Source organism: Aquarana catesbeiana, linkage group LG12 (genome assembly GCF_042186555.1).
Source record: "Aquarana catesbeiana isolate 2022-GZ linkage group LG12, ASM4218655v1, whole genome shotgun sequence".
NCBI classification, from domain to species: domain Eukaryota; kingdom Metazoa; phylum Chordata; class Amphibia; order Anura; family Ranidae; genus Aquarana; species Aquarana catesbeiana.
In genome coordinates this window covers 156,806,978-156,821,894 of record NC_133335.1, presented here as the reverse complement: position 1 = coordinate 156,821,894, position 14,917 = coordinate 156,806,978, and the positions used below count along the sequence as shown (strand labels likewise).

Here is a 14,917-nt window from a genome sequence, read left to right as displayed (position 1 = left end):
GTTAATATAGGAGGAATCAGAGGGGCCTGCTCATTGGAACTTACAATCTAAAAGCTAGGTCGGAAGTGGCAGGAACGTAGAGACCAGACATGTTTTTAAGGAATTTTGACCTAGTGTTTGCATTGCCCTAATATCCTTTTAAGATCATATAGAAGATTGATCATTATTTTTTTTTCTGTTACACTGGTCTTCTTGCACTTTTGTTTTTGTCTTTTGGATTACATTACCAGACTCAACTGGTCTTCTGAGTAGCATTTATTCCTTGTGTGACTTTTAATTCTTTGGTGAGTTGACACCTTGAAACATTTGTTTGTTTTAAGCTATGTGCCCGCACCACTTTGTTGCTATTATATACAACCATTTTTATACTGTACTTCTAAAAGCAGTCTCCTATGCAGAATTGGAGCAGTATGTTTATGGGCATGTACTTGGGAGACTTGTCCATTAGATGGTGTGGTTTCCACATTTAACCTTTAAACGTTCTCAGTTCCATGGATCAGAAAGGATACTTGCCAGTTAGAAGTATTTCTATGTGCGTTGGCGCTAATGCCCTCAGTATCACCTTTATACATGTGGATCCACATGTGTAGGTAATGCCCCATTGCTATTTAAAGGAATATGTGTTTGGCGCTGTCAAATCACGGGCAGATTTGCCACAGATCTGCCCACAATTTGACAGCACTGAGGTGTAAATGACAAAATGCGGGATTCGCATTCGAGATGCCATTCATTTGAACGACACCTCAAATCGCGGTGCGGGTCATCGCGGGTTGCATGTCGTCCAAAAGTAGCTCTGAACTATTTTTGGGCGACATGCGTACCGCAATGCGGATTGCAGCACGTTTTACCCTGCGGCAGACGCGCACCGCGATTTGATATGTCATTCAAATCAAGGGCAACTCAAATGCGAGTCCCTTATTTTGTCATTCACACCTCGGCACTCTCAAATCGCGGGCAGATCTGTGTCAAATCTTCCCGCGATTCAAAATGTTGTCGTGTGAATGCAGCCTTAACGTATAACTAAAAGCAAAACTTTTTTTTGTTTTGGATAGAGTGAAGAGGGATTAGAATGCTTGTTAATTTTTATTGCTGTCTGTGTCCCTGTTAAGGAGACTCGTCCTCTTTATTTGATCTGTTTACCATTATCAGTGAAAGTAAAAGAAAATTCTAAATTTGGGGTTGTCCCCAGAAAAGTAATGGAAGAGAAATCTTCCAATTGGGACAATCGTTCTGGTGACCTGGAGGTCACTTCCTGTTTGGCTACGGGACAGGAATTAAAGGGAAGTCTACATAATGGAACACCGATGGCGGAAAAAAAAAATCTGACAACGGTTATACTCTTCCTTGCTCTATCCAAAATGAAAATAAAAAGTTTTGCCCATAGTTCTACTTTAATGTTAAGTCGTAGTACTGTCTCTAAGTTAAGTCCCTAAATTATTTTTTTTAAGGAAATAAATTCCTTATTCTCTTTACTAATTTGGTCTGATTCTAGCCACAAGCTGAAGTACTTTACAAAGACTTAAAGAAGAGACAGGGATACCTTTGCCTGATGATTTGCTATTCTACCTGGCTGAATATTTGAAACACTTGTCTGAATGGATCTCTCCCCTTGTCCATGCAAAAGCAGATGCCTACCTGGCCTTCAAATTGAACAGCTTTTGATTTATTTAGATGCCTATTATCAATTTGTTCCAAAGCCTAATTCCCAATACTTAGACTAGCCAGGTCATTTTGGGCAGAAGTCAAGAAAAGTGCTCTCTATGAGGACCTTCTGGATAATGTATTACTTTAAGATAATCCAATGCTTGCCCAATTAAACTCTGTACTGGACACTGCAGCATGGTGTGCTAAAGGGGTGTTAAATCTGTCTATTACATTCAAGCACGTACATATGCCCAACTTCAGGGGACATTTGTTCTCCACAGGGGTTTTTAACTGGGACACACCTTAAATACCCTGTCAATTAAAGAGTATTGGGATATTCAATCTCAGGGTCCCAAGAGACTGATCTCCACCTTGTGTTCTCAGCTACTTCATGCCAAACTAGGCAAGTCTCCTTTGTCAGTCAGGAATAGGTGGCCAATACTAATGCCCTGTACACACGATTGCACATTCCGATAACAAAATCCATCAGATTTTTTCCGACGGATGTTGGCTCAAACTTGTCTTGCATACACACGGTCACACAAATTTGGTCGGAAATTCCTAACGTCAAGAATACGGTGACCTACAACACGTACGACGAGCCGAGAAAAATGAAGTTCAATAGCTAGTTCTGCTCTTCTGCTTGATTCTGAGCATGCGTGGCACTTTGTGCGTTGGAATTGTCTACACACGATCGGAATTTACACGAACGGATTTTGTTGTTGGAAAATTTTAGATCCAGCTCTCAAACTTTGTCGGAAATTCCGATGGAAAAAGTCAGATGAAGCCTACACACGGTCGGAATTTCCGACAAGCTCCGATCGCACATTTTCCATCGGAAAGTCCGATCGTGTGTACGCGGCATTACACTATCCCTGACATTTGAATATTGTGACGGTATTTGGAAAAAAACATTTGTCCGTATCTCAAGCTGGCATTAACAAACTTATTCAACTGTACATATTCCATCAAACTTATCTAACACCGACCCGCCTACAGAAAAAGGGTCGGTTATCCCATACAAACTGTCTGTGCTGTAATAAACTCCATGCAGACTTTGTCCATCTGATACAGATACGGACATGCAATTTCTGGTCCCAGCTGACAAATTCATTGTCACCCCTGATTACAATGCCTGTCCACTGCTCTCTGGAGATTAGTTTAAATAAATATATATATATATTGTGTGTGTATATTATATATTTATTACACACAGACAAATTTAACAAAGTATGGGACTTTGGAGGAAGTATGGGATGTGGGTGGAGGAACTCAGGTTTGACTTCTGTGGACAATGCTACCTCTTAGTATGTGAATGATAACAAATGAGACACTTATGGTACTGTTTTTACTTTTATTGTGTTATTGCTGCACAGGTAATATCTATATACAGTGGGTATAAAAAGTCTACACCCCTGTTAATATGTCAGGTTTCTGTGATGTAAAAAAATGAGACAAAGATAACTAATTTCAGAACTCTTTCCACCTTTAATGTGACTTATTAACTGTACAACTCAGTTGAACAACAAACTGAAATCTTTTAGGTGGAGGGAAGTAAAAATAAAAAATAATATGGTTGCATGAGTGTGCACACCCTTAATCTAATACTTTGTTGAAGCACCTTTTGATTTTATTACAGCACTCAGTCTTTTTGTGTATGAGTCTATCAGCATGGCACATCTTGACTTGGCAATATTTGTCCACTCTTCTTTGCAAGAACATTCCAAATCTGTCAGATTGCGAGGGCATCTCCTGAGCACAGCCCTCTTCTGATCACCCCACAGATTTTCAGTCAGATTCAGATCTGGGCTCTGGCTGGGACATTCCAAAACTTTAATCTCATTCTGGTGAAGCCATTCCTTTGTTAATTTGGATGTATGCTTTGGGTTGTTGTCATGCTGAAAAATGACGTTCCTCTTCATGTTCAGCTTTCTAGCAGATGCCTGAAGGTTTTGTGCCAATATTGACTGGTATTTGGAACTGTTCATAATTCCCTCTACATTGACTAAGGCCCCTGTTCCAGCTGAAGAAAAACAGCCCCAAAGCATGATTCTGTCACCGCCATGCTTCACTGTGGTATGGTGTTCTTTTGGTTATGTACAGTGTTTTTGCGCCAAACATATCTTTTGGAATTATGGCCAAAAAGTTCAACCTTGGTTTCATCAAACCATAACCTATTTTCCCACATGCTTTTGGGGGACTTCAAAATTTAGCCGGGTTTCAATGTTTTTCTTCGTAAGAAAAGGCTTCCGTCTTCCCACTCTACCCCAAAACCCAGACATATGAAGAATGCGGGAGATTGTTGTCACATATATCACAAAGCCAGTACTTTCCAGATATTACTACAGCTCCTTTAATGTTGCTGTGGGCCTCTTGGCAGCCTCCTTGACCAGTTTTCTTCTTGTCTTTTCATCAATTTTGGAGGGACGTCCAGTTCTGGGTAATGTCACTGTTGTACCATATTTTCTTCACTTGATTACCGTCTTCCATGGTATATCTAATGCTTTGGAAATTCTTTTGTTCCCTTCTCCTGACTGATACCTTTTAAACAATGAGATCCCTCTGATGCTTTGGAAGCTCTCTGCGGACCATGGCTTTTGCTGTAAGATGCGACTAAGAAAATGTCAGGAAAGACCTAATAGAACAGCTGAACTTTATTTGGGGTTAATCAGAGGCACTTGAAATGATGGCAGGTGTGTACTGACTCCTATTTAACATGAGTTTGAATGTGATTGCTTAATTCTGAACACATCTACATCCCCAGTTATAAGAGGGTGTGCACACTTATGCAACCCCATTATTTTATTTTTTTATTTTTACTTCCCCCCACCTAAAAGATTTCAGTTTGTTTTTCAATTGAGTTGTACAGTTTGTAGGTCACATTAAAAGGTGGAAAAAGTTAAAAAATTATTTATCTTTGTCTCATTTTTTTTACATCACAGAAAAATTGCAAAGCAACAGGGGTGTGTGCACGTTTTATATCCACTGTATGTAACAAGTTCTCTCCTGTAATTGTGTAGTTTCCTCTGTGCTGTTACTTTGTCTTCAATAAACGAATGAAAATGAAAATACCTATATCTGCCTAGAGTTCAGCTTTAAGTGTGTAGTTCTTTAGGCTAAGGTTAACCCTGGCTTCTTTTTTATTAAATAGAACATCAGCAATGGGATTACCTAGCCTAGTTTTTGCCCCTGATCCTACCCACCTTGTAGTTTTGGGTTTTCCTACCTTGAAGTGTTCCCAGTTCTTCTGGTACATTCTATACAATATAATAAATAAGGACGTATAACAGGGACCCAGTTGTAATTATAGTAACAGAGCTGTAATTAATTTAGCAAACACACGTTTACACAAACCTTATTATTGCAGTATTGTCAAATGAGTAAAAATCATCTATTGCAAACACCCTAACATTTGAATCTCAACAAGAAATAATATTGTATGCTTGGCCATGCATAATAAATTTTTTTTTTTTACATTTTTTCAAACTTGATGGTGAGGGATCAACATAATGGCGAGGGATCAACAGATGAGCATGTATTTATTGGTCATCACCAGTCGGTCAGCATTGGCTATTGCTGAGTATTTTTCCTTGTGGTGGGAGGTACAGTTTAAGCTGTGCCAGCTCACGGGAATAGAAGAACAGTAGTTCACACATTCATGATATCAAGTAGTTTTGCCAGGCAGTAGGGCAGCTCGTAAATATCTTTTCTGTGGTCTATAATGGGAGACTGGAGAGAAGGTGGAGATCATCCAAAATTGAGGCACAGATCTTTCGTTGCTAAGGCATGGTGACCTGTGGTTCTCCACAGGTTGCATATAGCAACCCTACAGTGGGGACGGAAAGTATTCAGACCCCCTTAAAGTTTTTCACCCTTTGTTATATTGCAGCCATTTGCTAAAATCATTTAAGTTCATTTTTTTCCTCATTAATGTACACACAGCACCCCATATTGACAGAAAAACACAGAACTGTTGACATTTTTGCAGATTCATTAAAAAAGAAAAACTGAAATATCACATGGTCCTGAATATTCAGACCCTTTGCTGTGACACTCATATATTTAACTCCGGTGCTGTCCATTTCTTCTGATCATCCTTGAGATGGTTCTACACCTTCATTTGAGTCCAGCTATGTTTCATTATACTGATTGAACTTGATTAGGAAAGCCACACACCTGTCTATATAAGACCTTGCAGCTCACAGTGCATGTCAGAGCAAATGAGAATCATGAGGTCAAAGGAACTGCCTAAAGAGCTCAGAGACATAATTGTGGCGAGGCACAGATCTGGCCAAGGTTACAAAAAATTTCTGCTGCACTTAAGGTTCCTAAGAGCACAGTGGCCTCCATAATCCTTAAATGGAAGATGTTTGGGAAGACCAGAACCCTTCATAGAGCTGGCTGTCCGGCCAAACTGAGCTATCGGGGGAGAAGAGCCTTGGTGAGAGAGGTAAAGAAGAACCCAAATATCACTGTGGCTGAGCTCCAGAGATGCAGTCGGGAGATGGGAGAAAGTTGTAGAAAGTCAACCATCACTGCAGCCCTCTACCAGTCAGGGCTTTATGGCAGAGTGGCCTGACGGAAGCCTCTCCTCAAGGCAAGACACATGAAAGCCTGCATAGAGTTTGCTAAAAAAACACCCGAAGGACTCCAAGATGGTGAGAAATAAGATTCTCTGGTCTGATGAGACCAAGATAGAACTTTTTGGCCTTAATTCTAAGCGGTATGTGTAGAGAAAACCAGGCACTGCTCATCACCTGTCCAATACAGTCCCAACAGTGAAGCATGGTGGTGGCAGCATCATGCTGTGGGGGTGTTTTTTAGCTGCAGGGACAGGATGACTTGTTGCAATCAAGGGAAAGATAAATGCGGCCAAGTACAGGGATATCCTGGACGAAAACCTTCTCCAGAGTGCTCAGGACCTCAGACTGGGCCGAAGGTTTACCTTCCAGCAAGACGATGACCCTAAGCACACAGCTAAAATAACAAAGGAGTGGCTTCACAACAACCCCGTGACTGTTCTTGAATGGCCCAGGGAGAGCCCTGACTTAAACCCAATTGAGCATCTCTGGAGAGACCTAAAAATGGCTGTCCACCAACGTTTACCATCCAACCTGACTGGAGAGGATCTGCAAGGAGGAATGGCAGAGGATCCCCAAATCCAGGTGTGAAAAACTTGTTGCATCTTTCCCAAAAAAACTCATGGCTGTATTAGATTAAAAAGGGTGCTTCTACTAAATACTGAGCAAAGGGTCTGAATACTTAGGACCATGTGATATTTCAGTTTTTCTTTTTTAATGAATCTGCAAAAATGTCAACAATTCTGTGTTTTTCTGTCAATATGGGGTGCTGTGTGTACATTAATGAGGAAAAAATGAACTTAAATGATTTTAGCAAATGGCTGCAATAGAACAAAGAGTGAAAAATTTAAGGGGGTCTGAATACTTTCCGTCCCAACTGTATATAAGGTATAATATCTATCTAGTGCAGCTAGAAATATTCCTACTGCATTTACATGTGGACATAAACTCTGCTGTGCTGTTATAAGTCTGTATCCTGACTTTTCCTACTATGTTCTTTCCAGGTAGGATTTTCCATATCCATCCTAAATGTTATGTCGTTACTCTTTTTTTTTTTTTTATTTACAGGGCAATTTTAGGCTTTGTCAACAAGCAGCAGGCTCATGACATGTTGGTGAATAAAAGGGATGGGACTTTTCTTCTACGCTTTAGTGACTCGGAAATTGGGGGCATCACAATAGCATGGAAGTTTGAGCTACGTAAGTTCCTCGTGAGTTTTTACTCATCAGAATTGCAAGCAGACGTATATACAGCTACTCTTGTGATCTAGATCCAGATGATTAACATCCTTTTTTTTTTTTTTCAAAGCAGTAAACCAAGCAGTTATTGCACAAAATATTCCAGTGCATCAATTTTGATGTAGCAGTCTTGATGGTCCACATCAGCTTGACTACAACATAAAACAACAATACAAAACTCAGGCTGCTTTTGCAGTCTGAGTTTCTACTAGGGAGATTCATGCTCTCTAATTGACAAAAAAAAAAAAAACCTAAGAGGAATTGTAACCATTCTTTTGCTCTGTTTAAAAAAAAATATATAATAATAAATAAAAGGAAAACATTTGGATCTAGGTATACTTTAATGATTGCCTGATATTTTCAGAACATCACATTTAAAAAGATCTAAATTTCAGACACATCTTCTGTCCTAAATTGTCTTATAGTAGCTGAGAGGATGCATGAAGATTTGTTTTCTTTATTGATTCTACTTTACGTAAAGCTCATTGTTGAATTACAGGAGCATTTCAGGTCTTTCAGTGTGATGTTGCCATGCTTGCCAAGCAAACCTAATGTGTTTTGTCAATGTATTTTGTCTAATTGAATTATGTTCCTCTGTGGGCAATTTTTTTTTGCTATGGCAATGCAGGGTTTTCCAAGCTTAAGAGAAGGATGTACTCTTTTTGGTAATCCAAAGTATGACTACAGCTTTCTCCTAGCTAGGATTAGTAAATCATCATCAGTTCAGTCTCTCGAGTCTTTACCAAAATGGTTGCCCTGGTGTTTAGCCCTGTTACACCTGCAGGGCATCTCCATTGTGGGTTACTTTACTGACATTTTGCTTTGAGCTACTTCAAATCAGGTCCTATAAGCCAACCTCAGGATCAAATTGTGGACTTTGAAGGAGTTCATTTGGCTGCTGAGCATTAAAATCCTCCATGCCATCTCCTCCCTTGCAATATTTGGCATTGATCCAAGACATGAGGTTGTTAAGGGCTTTGCTTCCTCAGGAAAAGCTCCTGAGGCTGCAAACTCAGTTTAGACTGGGCCCAAATCATCACTTCTTCTTTTGTGAGGGTTCCTGATCTTGTGATAGCTTACTTCAAAACAAAACAGTTCTTTTTGACAAACCAGGATATTTAGAAAGGTCCTCTGAAAATGGAACAAATCATTCCTTTTGCTCGACAGACCAATTTGTGATAAAGGCATATCTATTGTGGAGTTACAATTTACTGATGCTGTAAAGAAAGTCTTCAACTGTGTTGAAAGATTGTAAGGATGGGTGGGTTGGGGCAGAGTCCTGGGCTCACTTTATTTCTGGGACTGTTGGTCCCAGAAAGAACCCAGGCTTCCAATCAAAGTATTGAAACTTTGGGCAATGAGTTTGACCCTCTTTTGTTGGACTGCTGTTCCATAGGGATGCCCAAAATGGGAGCAGTTGCATGATGGTGGCATATGTGAATTACCAGGGCAGTACCAAGAATCTAGCAATGCAGTTCCTCATTACATGCAGGTTCTGTCTCACAATTGAAATGTCCATCTTTACCACCTGAATATTTGTGGTCAAGCTTGCTTGACAAGAAATGTTAGCCCCTAATATTTTTTGTGACATACTCATCACTGCAGTGGCTGCCTCATATTTCAGGCCTTGTTGAGGGGCTGCTTTTTGTGCCATAGACCCTGAACCATCTTGGTTTTTGTGTCAGAATGCATCAGTCTTAAAGAGGTCCTCAGAGGCTTGTTTTGGAAGTGCTATGCAGCACAATAGGTATGTAGAAAGCTTCTAGGTAGTATAGATGAATTTACTTTGAGTCAGGTTGAAGCAGATTTTTGTTGAGCAGAAGCTCTCACAGGCATGTCTTACTTCATTCGCAATCAGTCTGTACCACCCCACTTTAGCCTTTATGTGTTTCGCTATTAGACAATTCGTTTCTGACGTGGTTGTCCAAAAAGTGTTGGCTCTAGTAGTATCTGTGTTACAAGAATGTCCTTTACAACCAACTCTTAGTGCAGCTGGTGCATGAACATGCCTAGACCCTGCCCAACCTTCTGGTCAATACGTAAACTTATAAGCTTAGTACTACTTGTTGCACTGTATGTGAAATCTAAAATCACAGCCTGTAGCCCCAGTAGAACTATTAACTACAAAATAGGGGTATTCCCGTGTTAATACATAGGAGTGACGAAAATAGCTGGTGGATTTAAACTTGTAGTGTAAGTTTACTATGTACTTGGTGCTTGTGGGTGTTAGTGTGACAATGCTTATCAGATTCTGGAGGCAGTTTTCCCTCGAGCACTGTATACCTTTTGGGCCCAGTTGTCATTTGTTCTGTGTACAGGCCATGGAGTCTTCTGCTTTCTGAGCCAGAATAAAGTGGATAAATGTTGTCTTGGAACAGGACTCGGAAGAAGCAAAGTTTCCTGTACAATGAATACTTTGAAGAATAACACATCGTATTATCGGAAGCTGGATTTTAATTTCTGGAAGAATGAAACTTGTACTGTTTTCACATTTTAGACATCAGCAGATATATTTTCTGGGTTATATACATTTAGCTGTTCATGCTGAATCTGCTGTAACTTTATTCTTAACTTATATACGTACTTCACATTCTGTTTGTGTATCCCTAGCGGACAGAGCCTTGTGGAATCTGATGCCTTTTACAAGCCGAGACTTCTCAGTACGTTCGCTGGCGGACCGACTGGGGGACCTCAATTATCTCATCTATGTGTACCCTGACCGTCCCAAAGATGAAGTGTTCTCAAAGTATTACACCCCAGTTCTCTGCAATCCCTGTAAGAAACTTTCCATATACCATTTATCTGTCTGTTGCAAGTATTTCTCATGTACTATCACAGAAGGAAATAATAGGTTACTTTAAATAATTTCTCCTTAATTTTAAGTTTGTTTTTTTTTACTTGTTTTTTGCAGCTAAAGGAGATGGCTATGTGAAGCCAGCTATAAAGCAAGTGGTTCCAGAGTAAGTCTCTTTTCCTGACATATTTACATGCATGCCATGTTAATGATTATCACTGGTCAGTTGATATTTTATTTCTAATACTAGAGCAGCAAATGGGGCGCCTAACAGATCTCTGTCATTGAATACGATCTCCAATGAAAAGTGACTGTACCTGCATAGTTGTACAGTAGTTGCAAATGATGGTACAGATTCCAGCATAGCTTATAACAGTCTCGGAGCTTTCAGGTCATGCAGTGAATATTTCCAAATGCTGGATAATTTCTTTTTCAGTAGAGAAAACCCTTTTTTTTTTTTTCTTTTTTTTTTTTATTCTTATCATGTGCATGTCTATATTTTATCTTAAAGCGTATGCAAACTGAACATTTCATATTCCTTATATTTGCCTGCTGTACCATGTACTTGCGTTAAAAAGTATCCTGTTCTCTTTTTTATTGCTTCCTTTATGTGAAAACCCTAGGGTTGCTGCCAGTCCCTCTGCTTTCTTATTAAAAAATGACCACACTAAGCAGGAAAACACACTGTGGTCAGTTCTCTAGCTGTGCTGGAACTCGGTGTGCTTTCCTCCAATGATCACTGGGATCAGGGCTCAGTGTACAGCTGTTTCTACTCCCCCTGCTCTGTGTTCTCCGCTGCATAAGGAGCTTAGAGGGTATGTGATCACTTCTAAAATGGGGAAAAAAAAATGTAAATTGTTATCAATGCTTTTCCTTTCATGGCTCTGCCTCATGACAGCACAACCTCGGGTCAACTCCACCCCTTGACCCCGTGTAGGACATCCCTGAATAGACATAAAAGACAAGCAGTACCTGGTGCAGATGTTATTGTAAAAAGCTTGCGACTGCCCAGGGAGAGTATGTGCTGTCATGAGGCAGAGCCAGGAAAGGAAAATTACCATAAGTATTGATAACAATTTTCCATTTTCCTGGCTTGGCCTCATGCCAACCCAACCTCGGGACCTAACACACACAAAAGGAGAGAAAAAACAGACACCAGGTGCTGCCAAAAAGGTAAATTTATTAACATGTAGACAAAGCAGAGGACAACACAGAAGTTCCCATGAGCCTTGATTGAGAAGAAGCCATGCCACGTCCAGCTTGTAATGCTAAATAGAAGAATTAGGAGAACTCCAGCTTGCCGCTTTACAGACCACATTCGCTGATAATTTGCACCAAGCCACCCAGGAGGGCCAGACTGCTCTGGTCGATTTGCGCACAGATCTCCTGGGGAGGGGAGAGGTCGTCCATTGAATATGCTGTTTGAATTGCTTTCACCTCCTATGATGAAATGACCCTTGGGGAAGTCGGCATGCCCATCCTGGGACCAATATGTCTGCAGCATGGTCTTCAGATCCAACCTGTGCAATTCTGACCCTTCTGGGTCCAGAGGTGAAGGTGAAAAAGCTGGAAGTACTGACTGCCAATTAAAGTGCAACTCTGAAGAGACTTTATGCAGAAAACTTGAAGGACGTAACACAACTTCATCTGTTAAAATGTGCAGTATGGCTCCTTGCAGGAAAATGCAGCAATATCTGAAACTCGCCTAGCCGAGACCACAGCCGTCAGGAATACAATCTTCAAGATAAGAAAATATATTGAACTGACCGAATCTGGGAAAAATGGTGATTTCAACAATCCTTTCAGTACAAACGGTAAAATCCCATCTTTTAAATATGGGACGAAACGCGGGCCAAATCTTCTTGTTGGCCACCTTGAGAAACCTGACTACGAGTTGATCTCTAGCCCAAGGAATATCAGTTAATACTGCTACTAATCTGGACTTTAAAGGTGTTGTAGCTCATGCCTACACCAGACCGGACTGAAGTAATGTCAGCACATTAGCCACAGAGGGTGTTTGAAACAAAAACCCCTGCTGAGCAGAAAACCCTTTGACTTTCTTCCACACTCGGTGATAGGTGGCCTTAGTAGACGGCTTTCTTGCTGCAAGCAGGGTTGACACTACCGATTCAGAAAGATTTAGACTGCTTAGCCTGTCCCTTTCAAAAGCCACGCAGTCAAGGCCAGACGGGCCGGATCAGAGTGGAACTGGTCGTTCTGAAGGAGCAGGTCCCGGGCTTGCGGCACTTTGGTGGGCATGTCGCCAGGTGACAGAGGTGGGAGAACTATGGCCTCCTCGGCTAGAATGGAGCAATTACTTTTGCAGAGACTTTCTCTCCCATGATCTTCAGCAATGACCTGAGAATCAGAGCCATCAGAGGGAATATGTATACTTGACTAAAATTCCACTCCTGAGAGAACATCCTGTGCCAGCGCCTGTTCACAGAAGAACCGGGGAACTTGACAATTGTCTGGTGTTACCATAAGGTCTACCTTGGGTATCCTCCACCTATTGAAGACCTCCACAAGACACTTTGGGTTCAGCATCCACTCCATGTTGTTGAGAAGTTGCGGTGTGCCAAGGTGTTTTGAACCACCGGGAGATATGCCCCTGAGAGATTTAGGAGGTGAATTTTGGCAAACCGAAGATCTCCGCTGCTATCTGGAGAAGGCGTAGACTTCTTGTTCTTCCCTGCTTCATGACATAAGAAACTGCCTTCCTGTTGTCCATCAGTAGTTTGACCCTCTCGCCTCGAATGATGGGAAGAAAAGCCTTTAGAGCTTCCCTGGCTGCTCCGAGTTCCAGTAGGTTTGACGGACTGGGGACCTGAGGGGGCCATTTCCCCTGAGCATTCAATCCCTGGCACTGAGCACCCCAACCCTAGAGATTCGCATCCGACGTGATTGTGATCCAGCCCGCAGGGTTGATGGGCTTTCCCCGGGCTAGGTTGTCTCTCCTGCTCAACCACTGCAGGTCGTTGCAAATAGATGGCAGGAGTGTATCTCTGTATGCAGTGAACCACGACTCCATTGGCTGAGAAGACCGAATTGAAATCTTCTTGTGTGCTGTTGCGACCGTGGAACTGCCAGAATACCGGCCGTCAGGCTCCCTAAAAAAACTAATTCCTCTGTGTACTGTAATCAATAGAAGAGGCTGCTATCTCCAAACACCTGGCCGGATGATTTCACCATTGACTTCATCTAAACTTGGTGTGCCACTTGGACGAGGTAAAGGAGAAACCACTGTGTTTTACCATCTCACCCTATCCTTACCAGATTTGATGTGCTGCCAGCGTAATATGGACTTGCTGTGACTTGTAGTTCCCCTCCTCTCTTCCAGTCCAGAGACGTGCTTGAACGCAACTTTGCAGTCTTTCATGTGAGTGGATATTGCTTTTTTAATAAATGTTATGTTGATACATATTCAGAAGCGCCCCTCTCCTTTTTTTTTTCTCCAAAGCTTCCGCTGAAATGCAAACTATTTTGTCTTCTGGAAGGAATACTTTGTATTGGAGCGTGTCGAAAGAGATGCCCAAATAAACTAAGGTTTGGCACGGAGTGAGATGGCTTTTCTGTGTATTTATCATCCATCCAAGCTGCGTTAAGGTGGCAAGAACTTGATCTTGGTGCTGTAGCAAAAGATTTGGACATCGTCCAAGTAATGAAATACTCTTATTCCTCTTTGCCGAAGATAGGCGATCACTGTTACTAGAACTTTTGTAAAAGTCCTTGGAGCCGAGCTGAGGCCAAAGGGAAGGCACCTGAACTGAAAATGGTTGCCCGCGTAGAAAAATCTCAAAGTGCTGATGAACTCCTGCCACCGGGGTATGAAAATAAGCATTCTCGAGGTCCACGGAGACCATCCAGTCGCCCCGGCGAATTTAATGCTGAAATGGTCTTGAAGGATTCCATCTGGAATGACTGTGGCTTCAGAAAGGAGTTCAGCTTTCTTAGATCCAAGACAGGGTGCCACTTTCCTGACATTTTCTGGACAAGAAAAAGAGGGAAGTATACCCCCTCACTCTGTCCTTCCTGTGGCACTGGTACAATATATTGCGTGAAGTATGAGTAACTCTGAGATGTTCGCTTCCAGCGACACTCACTTCTCTGATGAAGTGGGGATTTTCCTTGAAACTAAGAACCTTCTTGGAGGGGAACTTTGGAACTGAAGATGAAGGCCATTCCGAACCACTTCCAAGACCCAGGAATCTGTTATTCTTTACTCCCAGATACTGCTGTAGATAGCTAGTCTTGCCCCTACTGGAGATTCCCAGGCGGGCCGCCCTTCAGAAGGACTTAGCTGTAGCTTTGGAAACCTGAGGGGTTTTAGATTTGGAGTGATCAGCAAAGGTGCCGCGATTTTGCCATGAGAAGTGTGAGAACTCTCTACCCGGGCGATAGGACCTGGAATCCTTGAACTGATTCTGGGGTCTTCTATTAGTCAGAAACAACTGCGAACAACGCTTTCGATCCTGGGGGAGAGGACCAGACTTTCCTCTAGTCACCCGGCGAATTGCCTTTTCTAGCGTTTTACCAAAGAGAGTGCCCCCTGAGAAGGGGATGGAACATAAAGCATGTTTTGAGACAGAGTCTGCAGACTAGTCTTTCAGCCAAAGAGCCCGTCTAGCCATGACAGAGTGAGCTATGATGCGGGAGGTGAA

The 14,917-nt window shown here is 41.8% G+C and overlaps 1 protein-coding gene across 3 annotated transcripts in view; it reads left to right on the top strand.

The window, feature by feature from the left end:
* LOC141113182 (signal transducer and activator of transcription 5B) overlaps window positions 1–14,917 on the top strand; it is a 579,035-nt gene that overhangs the window by 546,552 nt on the left and 17,566 nt on the right. For all 3 annotated transcript variants that reach the window (XM_073606118.1, XM_073606117.1, XM_073606119.1), the window contains 3 exons: window positions 7,293–7,423; window positions 10,073–10,237; window positions 10,374–10,422. In XM_073606118.1, coding sequence (XP_073462219.1) covers window positions 7,293–7,423; window positions 10,073–10,237; window positions 10,374–10,422 — 345 coding nt within the window. The remainder of the gene's footprint in view (window positions 1–7,292; window positions 7,424–10,072; window positions 10,238–10,373; window positions 10,423–14,917) is intronic.